The sequence below is a fragment of the Danio rerio genome, chromosome 8 (genome assembly GCF_052040795.2).
Source record: "Danio rerio strain M-AB ecotype USA chromosome 8, GRCz13ab, whole genome shotgun sequence".
Taxonomy (NCBI): Eukaryota; Metazoa; Chordata; class Actinopteri; order Cypriniformes; family Danionidae; genus Danio; species Danio rerio.
Window position 1 is genome coordinate 11893910 of NC_141028.1, and position 13283 is coordinate 11907192.

General features: G+C 34.1%; 1 protein-coding gene across 14 annotated transcripts in view; it reads left to right on the plus strand.

Annotated features, from left to right (window-relative positions):
• LOC101883539 (scavenger receptor cysteine-rich type 1 protein M130) overlaps positions 1–13283 on the plus strand; it is a 53743-nt gene that overhangs the window by 5822 nt on the left and 34638 nt on the right. For 12 of the 14 annotated variants that reach the window (XR_015497607.2, XR_015497608.2, XR_015497609.2 and 9 more), the window contains 10 exons: positions 1642–1968; positions 2056–2163; positions 4400–4594; positions 6011–6205; positions 6455–6754; positions 7265–7570; positions 8153–8344; positions 9843–10145; positions 10241–10525; positions 12739–13041. Coding sequence is in view for 10 of the 14 variants with exons in the window: in XM_087264327.2 (XP_087120453.1) it covers positions 1642–1968; positions 2056–2163; positions 4400–4594; positions 6011–6205; positions 6455–6754; positions 7265–7570; positions 8153–8344; positions 9843–10145; positions 10241–10525; positions 12739–13041 (2514 nt within the window). In the remaining 4 variants the exon portion in view is untranslated. The remainder of the gene's footprint in view (positions 1–1641; positions 1969–2055; positions 2164–4399; positions 4595–6010; positions 6206–6454; positions 6755–7264; positions 7571–8152; positions 8345–9842; positions 10146–10240; positions 10526–12738; positions 13042–13283) is intronic. The other 2 variants (XM_087264335.2, XM_087264336.2) reach the window with 1 other exon arrangement.

The following is a 13283-nucleotide window of genomic DNA, read 5'->3' on the forward strand; positions in this document are numbered from 1 at the left end:
TTCATATATAGGTGTATGATACAACTTTGTTAAGTAAAAATCTTTGTAAAATGCTATATTCAATTAGAACGTTATTCAGCTTTTTGATTAAGTGAATGTACATTTTTAGACATTTTTTGTTCTATCAAGTACTTGAATAAGTTTAAACAAGTTAAATTTAACAAACAAATAAATAATTGACAATACTACAGAATAATTGCGCATAAATACTTAAAAAAATCTTTGTCTTTCTGGTCTCTTTTCTACAAAATTAAAGTCCACAATTAAATAAATTCTAAATTAAAATAGCCACATTGATTATTATATAGACTATGACAAGGCATTTCTGTTAAATACAAACCATATATGAGTACACCCCTCACAAATCTCTTATATAAATAATATTTTTTTTGCACGTCTCAGTTTGTCTTTGCAACCATCTGACAGCCTGTTCCTATGCATCATATTTTAATGTAATTCATTTGAAAGTTATTCTTCATTTTTTTGTATTTATTTATTTTTTAATTTATTGCAGGTTCATTTATTCATCTGTACATCCATATCATAGTCTGTTCTGTCTTTTTTTTTTTTACTTAATTTGTTTTAAATTTGAATTATTTGTAACTAATGTCATTTCGTGCAAGGCTTAGTACAATATGTCTTGAAAACCTGTTATTATGCATCTCATTCATTTAATTTTGTTATAATTTGTTTATCTATTTATTTCATTTTTGCAATGCATATCTACAGGGATCTGACAGCCTGTTGTTGTGCATTTTAATGTTCTGTATCATAATTGGCAGGTCTTAGTGTGTCTTGCAGCTAGCTTTGTGCTCTAATTTAATTAAACAATGCTAGTTAATGTTAGGTAATGCAGAAAAAAGTTAGTTAGACGTTAGTTAGACGTTAGGTGATGAAAATGCAGTTGTTGGTTGTTAGTTCATGTTAACTCTCAGCCTAATGTTAATAAGCATAAATTTGGATTTTAATAATGCATTAGTAAATGTTGAACTATGATTATTAATACATGCTGTACAAGTATTGTTCATTATTAGTTCATGTTAGTAAACGCATTAACTACTAAAAACTTCATTCATTTTCTTTTTGGCTTAAAGTCCCTTTATTAAAAAGGGGTGGCCACAGCGAAATGAATCGCCACCTTATTCAGCATATGTTTTACGCAGCGGATGCCCTTCCAGCTGCAACTCAACACTGGCAAACACCCATACACTCTTGCATTCACATACATACACTATGGCCAATTTAGCTTATTTAATTCACCTGTACCACATGTCTTTGGACTGTGGGGGAAACCGGAGCACCCGGAAGAAACCCATGCGAACACGGGGAGAACATGCAAACTCCACACAGAAATGTCAACTGACCCAGCTGGGCATAATGAAAACTTATTGTAAAGTGTGTGTGTGTATATATATATATATATATATATATATATATATATATATATATATATTTTTTTTTTTTATTATTAATTAAAATAAAACACATAGCAAACTAAAGACTAAGATCTGCAAATTATATTACAGAAAATTTAAATGCACAAGAACAGGCTGTCAGATCCTTAAAGAGATGCACTGAGATTGTCAAAAAATAAATAAATAGATAAACAAATTAAGATAAAATTTGATTGATTGATCACAGGTCTGAATGTGACTCTGCGCGCATCTACCAGTCCGTGTCAAGGCCGTCTGGAGGTCTACAACAGTAACCGTGAATGGGGTTTGGTCTGTCATTATGGCTGGAAAAAAGAAAATGGAGAGGTTGTTTGTCGATCATTGGGATGTGGAGATCATGTGCACTCTGGTATAGAAGAGGTTCGCTACAAAGATCAACCTCGACCAGAACTATATTTCATGGATCAAGTGCAGTGCAGATCTGATGGAGAGAGCCTTTGGAAATGCCCCTTTGTTGAACCAAAAGATCCAAAAAAATGCAAAGGAGACAGTTTTGTTGCTGTTGATTGTTCTGGTGGGTAGTCTTTTTTTATGTGTAAAATATAATGTTTTCTGTTTGTATTGAAGATATCCAGAAATTATTCAGTACTTTTCACCATAGGAAATGTTACACTGCGTTTAAATCTGAATGGTCAGACTGATAAATGTGCTGGAGCAGTCGAGTTTCAAACACACAACAGCATCATTGGTGTCTGTAATTCTAATTGGGGTAAGTAACAATATGTTTGTTTTAGGGCTGCAGCAATTGCTTATTTTAATAACTGACTGATCTACCACTGTAATTAATGGATTAATCTGATCAGCTTTTTCCATTTTTAAGATATTGAGCCTGAAATGCAAAAGAGCTGTAAAAAGTGCATAAAAGCCAATTACAGATTCTGACTTTAAACAATCCAATTTTTTTTATTTCACCCAAGACTCATTTTATTTCACTGCCCTGACTCCTTTGACACAAATGTGTCCTCTCGTTTCATTTCACATTAAATAATACTATACTTACAGGATAAAATAAAAACAAGCTGCATGGTGCTTAAATAAAATAAATATAACCAGCAAATCAAAGATTATCTTATACCCTGGTATAAATCTTATACATGCAGGACGTTGAACATTCGTTAAATAAATTTAAATAAACGATTCGTCGTTTGCTACGAATTTAATCAGTTATTTTTCTAAGCGATTAAATCAAATAATTTGATTAGAACTTTCAGCCATTATATTTTTTGGGGTTTTGAAGAATGCAGAGAAAGTCTATTTTATTGGATTACTCAAGATCTAAAACACTTTTCATCATTTAGAGTTTTTATATAAAAGTTTTTAAATACTTTTTGAGCAGAATAATTTTTATTTTGACTGAAATTCTACATCAGTAAAAAGTGTAAAAGCCAATCACAGACACACACACACACACACACCTACTGTATAACAATTAGCAGCCACTGCACTATATTCTGACTTTAAACAATGGATTTATTTTTTTATTTCACCCAAAATTACATTATTATTACAGGATAAAATAAAAACAAGCTTCATATTGCTTAATTAAAATAAAAACAACCAGAAAATCAAATAATTCTTCTATAGGCAGGAAGTTTAGCATGCGTTAAATGTATTTATTTATGTTTTTTGTAAATGACGCTTTGATTGCTACGAATTTAATCAGTTATTTTTTTGTAGTCGATTAATCCAAATAATTAAATTATAAATTTCAGCCCTAATTTATTTTTCTTATTTTTTTTTCTCAGTGTCTAATTTATTATCAGTCAAAGCACAGAGGAAGTCTATGAATTCCACTAGATTCTCATAAAAATTCTCAAGATCTAAAAACACTTTTCGTCATTTGCTTTTTTGTAGTTCCCCCCCTCCTCTAAGCAAGTTTTTAAATGTCTTTTGAGTAGAATATATATTTTTTAATATTACATCATTTTTGATTATTAAAATTAAACTTGTAATTTTGTATAAGTTGTTTGTCATCGTCTTTGTATATTATTATTAATAAAAATCAATCTAATGCAGTGACTGTTATCAGGACATCAGGATCCCTTGAATGCTGTTTTATTTATCTCAAAATACTTTTTAATTGACTTTCTTTTATTTTTAAAATTTATTTTAAACATTGATGTCAGTTTCATTAACCAAGGATGCTTGTATGTTTCATTATAATCATAAAACCTATTTTACAATTACATACAATTTAACATTTTACAGTTACATAAATAACACTTTCTTTTTTTACATTTATAGGTTTTATGAGTTGGAGAAAAAAGGAAATGAATGAATTAAATTTATATTAAAACATTCCTTGCTAATTATAACAAAAAATGTGTTTATTTATTTAGTTATTTTATTTTTTTTTCCATTTACTGATGGTATTAATAATTATTTTTTCAAGTTTAGCTAAACTAAACTTATTTTGACTTGTGGTCATGAAGATGCATGAGTTTGCTTGTATATTATTTTACAAAAGGTTTTCTTACATTATAAAAATGTAAGCAGTTAGTGGTTGGTTTGACTCACAGAGCAGAAGAAGATCATTGTATGACAAACTCATATAAAAATAGGACGTCTCAAGTATGTTTTTTGTGGAGTAAATAAAACCGTGCCATTTATTCAAACAATAAACATGGGGACTTAATAATTAAATATATGTTTTTAGTCATTTAAAGACGGTGATGGTGATACATAATCTTACATTTGATTTCTTCATATTCATCCACAATTGGAAAAAATTGTTACAGAGTAAATTATATTTGACTATACACTTGCTATTGTAATCACATGTTGCATTGTCCTAATAGTCATTCCTTCTACGTTTTATTTACATCTAAATTTAACAAGTAAATCAAAAGGTTTAGCATTTATACTTAAGTATTTATAGTGACAACTGACAATTATAGTAATGCAAAGATTGTCTTACCTATTTACTTTTTTATATTCTTGGCCAGATAAACCAAAAGCTGACATGGTATGCAAGGAGCTTGGTTGTGGGGATCATTATTATATTCCCAAAGCTGGAATATTTAAAACAGAACAGATCAAAAAAAATGTGCAGCTTAATTGTGTTGGGAGTGAGAAGTACTCTTGGCAGTGTATGGAGCCGGCAGCAGACTGCAAGGATCGAGCCAATGTCATCTGCAGCAGTAAGTGAAGTCTATACTATTATGTTTACTTGTACGTTATTCTGATTGGTCAGATGCCACTTTTCCTGCATTGCTGGTTCTGAATTTTTTCCTATTCCTCTTTGTTAAATGACTTTAAACCCAGAGTTATAAACCAAGACTAACCAGAAATGCATAGTCTGAGAAGGTGATGCTTTTGTACAAAGAAGTTACAAACTGTTTTTTAAATAATTATTTTTATCACTATTTAATACTGATTAAATTATTTTCTCATCAATTTTTAAGTTTTTTTTATTTAGTTCACTTTTTTGTGTTAAAAATTCCAATCTTTTCAAATCTCTCCATTTTTATTTTTTTAACACAAAATATGATAAAAAAAGAAACAAATTAGAAATTAATAATTAATTAATTGCTTGTGGAAAACCTGATGCGGCCCAGCCTCACTGGGCTTCCAGCAGCCCTCGGGTAAATTGAGTTTGAGACCCCTGATGTAATCTAATCTCATTGTCGTCACTTTTCTGCCGTTATACATGGGGGGGGGGGGCTGCCGTAAATATTTAGTTGGAATGTAGCGTTACGTTTAAACTAAGTTCAGTAGTTGCACACAAAGTAAAGAGCCGGGGGTTGGGGCTGGGGTGCGTGCAAACTGAAGAGCGGGAAGCAGGTATGGAGATGGTAGCGCGTTGGGTTTGGTGTATGGGGACTCGCATGGGGACTGTAATACAGGACATATTTAATACTGTAGATATAATATGGGTCTGAATTACGGGAGACTCCCGGTAAAAACCATAGACTGGTAAAAACAGAAGTGTTGGCAGGTATGATTTGCGTCTGTATCAATGGAAGTCTATGGGGAGATTAAAATGTGACCTCTCTGGTCAGAACTTAAAATATGGACCAATCCCTTGCTTTTTTAAAAGTCTAATCATCTTGTTAAATCCTGGCCCTTTTCACAGTGCCATACTACAGGATTTTACCAGCTCAAACTCTAGTTTGACCACCGCTGCACTAGGCTTTCTAGAAACATTCATGCAAGTGTGTTGATGCAAGTTGAAGATGCAGAACATCTGCCCTCTGGGACAGAGTTTAGGCACCCCTGGTATAGAGAGACCAACTGGATAATGTTAATTGGTGTGTGTCAGGCGAGTGGGTGGAGCTAAAGATCTCTTTTGTCATGCTTTGCTTGGTGCAACTCTCTGATTAGTGAAAGTCTCTGTTTGAAAAATTAGCTAGTTTAATGTTGTCAGATGGATTCAACAAAATGAATACAACTAGTTAACAACTATAGCAAAGCTTATTCAGGTCACGGAAATTGTGGTCAATATTCTATCTGGTGATGCCTTAATTTTATCTGAAATATTCACGTTATTCCAGTGGTTTGTCTGTAAAACTGATTGTGATTTTTTTTTTTTATGCTGCAATACTTGTTTTACACAGAACACAGGAGGTTCCGTCTTAGGGATGGCAATAATGTATGCTCTGGATCAGTAGAGGAGTACAATTTCCCCAAAAAATCATGGGATCCTCTTAAGCAAAAAGATGTTAACCCTGACTACATCTGTACTCAATTGAACTGTGGCTCCACTGGAAACTTCACAAATGATAACGGAACAAACATCCTGACATGCTCAAGTAATGCTGGGTTTCTTACTTTAAATAAAATTACATCGTTACATCATTCTCATTACTAAGAGTGATGTTTAGATGAGTGTGGATGGTTTAAAAGGTGTAGCAAATAATAATAGGGTGATTTTATTATTATTATTATAAAAGTGACTTCTTAACCCATAAATACTTGTAGGTTACTTATCCATTAAGATACCTTTTTAATAAAATGTATAAAGCATGTAGAAATAAAAATGAAATTTTCTGCATTTACAGACAATGTCCGGCTTGGCAACTTTACGTCAAAGTGTTTTGGAGATGTTTACGTTGTTGTGAATGGAGCTGAATATGGAGTTTGCTACCCTGATTGGAGTCAGGATCTGCTCCGTCAGCTGGGGAAGGTGGTCTGTCGAGAGCTCGGCTGTGGTGAGGTGATGGATGTGAAACGGGGATCTTGGAATACTGGTTTGCTGAGTAATGTTGAGTGTCAAGGTGATGAGGAGTCACTTTGGCATTGCCTGGCAAAGCATGAGCATCGATCACATCGATGCGACACAACTAAAGTTACATGTTCAGGTAACTGAGACGGTCTTTAAAATACTCAGAACATGCAAGAAATAAAGACCCTAATCACCCATATCTAGGCCCACACAGAATCTGCGCGTGTAGAAATCTGCTGATTTTTTAGCCCATCACTGAGTCTATTTATTTACTCATATAAATGTGTGTACATTTATATTTATTCAGTTTTTAAATGAATTTCAGTAATATTATTGACTAATATGAAAATATTTATATGATTTATTTACAATACAGTTTGTAAAATAATATTTTATATGATAGACTTGCTTAGTTTACCAAATAAGGGTATTTAGATGGATTTGCATTGTAAACATTAAGCTTAAAAAGCTGTTATTTTTTATGTCTAATATTTAGTTTTAAGTTACGATACTTCCAAAACAATTCCACATAAAAATGCAGATTTTTTTTTTCAAAATTCTCTGCAGAAATGGCAAACGTCCGCAGATTCTATCTGGCCCTACCCATATCTTCCAATATAATCTGTTTTTTTGCTGTATACTGCAGGCAGCTTGGATGTGCGTTTGAAGGACGGTCTGGGTCAATGTTCTGGACGTGTGGAGGTGAAATGGGAAGAGTCATGGTGGTCCATTCAGCATGATAAGCTCACTGAAAACATCAATATGGTGTGTAAACATCTCGGATGTGGAAGTTTTGGCACAATGCCTGAAAAACTCTTCGCCAACGGGAATCTGCAAACACTTAAGCAATGGAGCCTTAAGTGTAAAAGCCCCTCAGCAAAGCTTCATGAGTGCTTTGAGAAAACAAATTTACCCCAAACACAACGAGAAATAATGAAAATAATGTGTGAAGGTAAAATATAAAATACAGGATAATATTTTTAAATGCTCTTATTCTCACAAAGTTTATGAAAAATACAATAAAATCAGTTATGTTGTGAAAATCAGTTTGGGCTAAGTCAGAGTTTTATACTTATTAAGCAATTAGACAAAACTGACAGTAAAAACTTTTAAAATATATTTTTAAAATGCAGGTCATATTATTATTAATATGATATAAATTAATTATTATTATTATTAATTTAGAAAAATGTATTATAAAAACTGAAGACTAACAAAAAGTTTTTAGTGCAGCTAACTATAAGCAGACATCCCAAGTCTTCTGGAAGTTCCCAGAGTCTTCCCGCAGAGACTCTGCCCGCAAATGCCTTTTTTAAAACTTGTTTTTAACTTTCAATACTGTTTTACTGTTTTTAATAACTTTGGTGAGCATAAGAAACTTCTTTTTAAAACATAAAAACAAAACTCTGCCAAAGTCGTTTTACTGTAACATGAAACATTTTAGCTGTTAGTTTTGTTTATTAAGCACATGTTTCAGATGCCACTCTAATTGACCTTTAGAAATTAACCACAAATCCATGATCTTTGTTTTTAGAGGAGCAGCTGATGTTCTTTGAAGGTGATTCGCCCTGCCGGGGAATTGTTCGCATCACGTCTGTTGATGGTACAGAACCAAAGGGTGAGATTAGGAAAAACGTCAGCGATGTTTGCAACACAATGCAATGTGGAAATCTGCTTTCATTTGAGAGGGAGCCAAACACCACATCTGTCAATGTCACATGTTCAGGTACATGTTTTTCAGTATACAACTGCAATGTAACACAAACATGTTATTTATCAGAATAAGACTTAAAGGTGCTGTATGTAAGTTTTTGACTCCTCTAAAGTATAAAAATACCATAATATGCTTGTAGATATTTAAGAAACATTTTTAACATATTTAAGAAAAATTAGTTTAAGTGAATATTCTTATTTATCTAAAAAACAACGCTAAAGTCAGATATTCTGCTTTGAAAATGGGAGTTATGTGCCAGAACGTCTGTCTTGTTTTGGTCTATTAAGCCGCCCACTGCCAGTTTAGCCAATTTTATTTCAGCACCCCAAGTTGCCTTGTTGGAAAACCGCACATTTCATTTATTCATTCAGAAAGGCTCTCAAAGCATGTGTCCGGTACCGAAATGTGACCTCCGGTGGACAGACTCTGAAATAAGACACAGATTCAGAGTTTCACATGAGGTTGTTAATTAGCAAATAATATAAATATTACGAGGGTAAACATTAGGTGAGCTGGTTACATTGTAACCCTGTGTCCTAACAACACGATACGTGACGAGATTTGCAGCGATAAGCAGTTTGGCTGTTTGCACCAGACGAAACACGAGAGAAATTTAAATACAGCTATTCAGAAGCACAGAATAGGCACTCACTAACAAAATGGCAAGGTTTCTAATTAATATATATTAAACCTCTTTAACATTATTAAATTTAGATACTGAAAATGTGTTCTGAAGTTCTGAAGTTCATTTTCAAACAGCTTATTTTATTTTCAAGATCTGAGGTGACATATCTGCTGTTGCTTTCAGTATTATGGCAATAAATATGTAAAATGGCATTTAATCTCACGTTGTTAGCATTTAACACTGAATAAAGCGCATGAGGTGTACCTGAGGTGATCATTGTCAGTTTTCTGTTGTTCAGCTGCAAGAAATAGAAGCCGTTTCTAATATATCAATTTGAGATTTTGGTTCGAACAAAAACTCTATTTAATATGGAGAATATTCCTTCTATTGCTGGCTGTTGTTTTTATATTGAAAAATTTAAATCAGCCTTTAGGCTCGATCGTCCGACTCGTTTTTTTTTTTTGGTCCTCAATCTGGCAACCTGCGCTTCCGTTTGTACTTATCCAAGAATGCAATAGTTAGTATTTCGTTTATTCATTCAGAAAGGCTCTCAAAGCATGTGTCCGTGACCGAAATGTGACACCTGGTGGACAGTAGCAGACTCTGAAATAAGACAGATTAAGTTCCGCATGAGCTGTACAAATCAATTGGCTGTTCTCGGTTTCAAAGTATTTTATATTTATTTTATTTCTCATTCTTTTTGAATGTTTTTATATCAAAAATTTCTTTAAAATATGATGCAGCGCTTCAACTTCCGCTTTTTTTAAAATATGTAAATATAATCTTTAAGCATTAAATCAGCAAAGTAGAATGATTTCTGTAGGATGTTGTAGGACACAATTGATGCAATGACATTGTGAAAATTCTTTATGATGCTATTTCTAGGGTCAGTGAATGTTAAGCTTCAAAACCCGGCTGCTGAAAGATGCTGGGGAGCAGTGGAGATCTGCAGAGGAGACAAGTGTGGAGGAGTTTGCAGAGAGACATGGACCTCTGAACACTCTCACAAAATCTGTCAGAATCTGGGCTGTGGAGATTCAGTTCAGAGCGAGTCATTTATGACGGATGTTAAACTATCTGTAAATGACTATAGTGTGCACTGTTCAAAATATGTGCAGAAAATGAGCATGTGCAATTTTATTCCCATCAAAGACTCCTGCACCAGTCCAGCCCAAGTGATATGCACAGGTAATGTATACTGACAGTTTTTGTGTGTATGAACTACTCCTTCAACGCAGTGTAAAAGCATTTGATTAAATTTTTGTTTAATACATTCCCTCTAGGCAGCATTAAAGCTAGACTGGAGGATCCTAGAGACAAATGTGCTGGAATTGTGTCACTGTTTTATGCTGGAACATGGACACCCGTCTGCCGTGATGGTCTTAATAGAGCGCTTAACAATGCAATCTGCAAGGAACTGGATTGTGGGGAGTTAGCTGATAGTTTGGATAAGGAGCTTGAGTTGGAAGGAATTCAATGTCCAAATACTGCCAAATCTGTTTCCGAATGTGACTCCAAAACGATTTCTAGGAAAAGAAAATGTCATGTTGGCTATTTGACATGCACAGGTATTTAACACCTTTTTTTTTTCATCCATCAAACTCATACTGTAAGTGCAAAGTAGAGGTTGTGTTAGACTTTCTAATCAGCCATCATTTTGATGGACAGAATGTTCGGATATTATCTGTCAGTACCCACCATATTATTTATGTATATATTTTTAATATTTTATTTTAATGATGATTAAAATAATATTTTTAATAAATATTTTTATGTATTTTTTTTTACAATTTGAACTTTTTATTGGTTTTTCTTATTTTAAATAATGCAGATGAATATCAAATACAAATATTAAATAAAATTGCGCAAATAAACCAAACCAAAACACATACAAGGAAAAAAATAATAATATAAAAAATGCAGTGGGAGGTTGCTAATCTCATAGCCTTAATTACTGTATTATTTTGTCTCGTTACATGTTTGCTAACATTGTGTCTCACAGAAATTTAGAAATTTCCCCCATTTATCAAAATAAATTTCAATCCTTCCATGTAAACTGTAGGAGAGTTTTTCAAAAGCTGCAACTTGTCCTAACTCTGAGACCCACCTGAAGATCGGAGGTCTACTGGAAGATTTCCAGTTTTTAACAATCACCCGTCTGCCTTGATACAGCTCTGTATCCACTGTGATTCATTTATTCGTGTGGCTTAAGGGCCAGGGGTCACTAAGTATGTCTGCAATATTTTTACAAGGTATTCATGTACCTCTCTCCAAAAATATTGGACTTCTGGGCATTGCCATAATACATGACATAGGTCACATGCTTCTTCTTGACATCGGCAGCATTCTGGATTGTATTTAAATCCTGTTCTGAACAGTCTCTTAGGAGTCCAACAAAATCTATGTAAAATTTTAAACTGTATAAGACATGTTCTAACATCTCTAGACATTAATTTTAAATTCCTAGCAATTTTCCCCATGCAGTTCTCGTCTGATAAGACACTTTATATCTTTTGGTTTACATTAGAATTTTGTATTTATGGGTTTACACTCTGTAAATGCTGGGTTCCACACAATCCCTTCATGCTGTCCCAATAAAAATCAATTAAGCTAACGTAAGTTTTTTGACAAATTTAAGTAGATTGAATATAAAACATTTAAGTTAGTCTCCAAAAAACGAAAGAGTTGTTATTTCAACTCATTTTATTTTAGTTTGAACAAGCATTCATTCATTATTTATTTTCTTTTCGGCTTAGTCCCTTTATTAATCAGGGGTTGCCACAACGGAATGAACCGCCAAATTATCCACAATATGTTTTACGTTTTACGCAGCAGATGCCCTTCCAGCTGCAACCCATCTCTGGGAAACATCCATACACCCTTCACACACACTACCTAAATGGTCCATAATGTTTCCGTGAAGGGACTTTTTAGGTACATTTGGGTACTAATATGCACCTTTTAGGTAGCTTTGTGTACTTATTTAGGTACAAATATGTATCTTTTGAAAAGGTGCTGCCCCAGAGACAGCTCCTGTACCTTTATTTCTGAGTGTGGACAATTTAGCTTACCCAGTTCACTTATACCACATGTCTTTGGACTTGTGGGGGAAACCGGAGCACCCAGAGAATACCGACGTGGACTTGGGGAGAACATTCAAACTCTACACAGAAATGCCAACTGACCCGGCCGAGGCTCGAACCAGCGACCTTCTTGCTGTAAGGCAATCGTGCCACATGCGTTACCCCATAGGATTTTACTTAAAAATGATTGATTATTTTATTTTTATTTATTACTAGTATTATTGTTATTAATAGATCAGGGGCAACACGATGGCTCAGTTGTTAGCAGTGTCGCCTCACGACAAGAAGGTTGCTGCCTCGAGTTACAACTGGGCCAGTTGGTGTTTCTGTGTGGAGTTTGCATGTTCTCTCCATGTTCCCGTGAGTTTCCTCCTGGTGCTCTGGTTTCCCCCACAGGTCCAAAGACATGTACTATAGGTGAATTTGTGTGTGAATGAGTTAGTGTGTATGGGTGTTTGCCAGTACTGGGTTGTGGCTGGAAGAGCATCCGCTGCTTGAAACTTATGATGGATTAGTTAGCGGTTTATTCCGCTATGGTGACCTCTGAAATAGAGACTAAGGAAAATGAATGAATATTATTAAATTGACTCCTCCCACTGGTGCAGATATGTCTCTGTCAGTCATTGATGTAACTCCTGCTAATAACATTTGTGCTCTGTTGCTTCTCGTGCTAATGAAAACCTTTGATATTTGAACAGGACACAAACGACTGCTCCTCTTTAATAAAGAACATGCATGCAAGGGTCCGGTGTACATGTATACTCAAAAAGAAACACTGTTGGTTAGCAGTCAGGGATGGGGCAAAGAAGAAGGCCAAATGCTATGCCAGTATCTGCAGTGTGGAAGCTACAAAACTCACTCAAGCATATCCAAAGATGATACACATGCAAGCAATTGGTGGAATAAGACTTATAACTGTTCGGGGAAGATGAATATGTGGGAATGCGAGAGAAACGATCAGCCTGTCCAGCTTCAACAGCAATTACACATTGAATGTGATGGTAGGAATCATACAAGTTATAATCTTTCACTTTTTGAAGGAGTTTACCTTAAGTAATCCAGATTAATAACTTGTTCACTATTTTAAGTAATGGTTACTTTTTTTATAAAACGTAACAGAAGATGTCAGACTCAGAGGGTACCCAAACAGTTTCTTCAGATCATTGTTTAGTCAATTCAGTTTATGATCCTCTAGATATGCTAACCTGTGAATAAATGAATTTTTTTCTGAACACACAGGCCT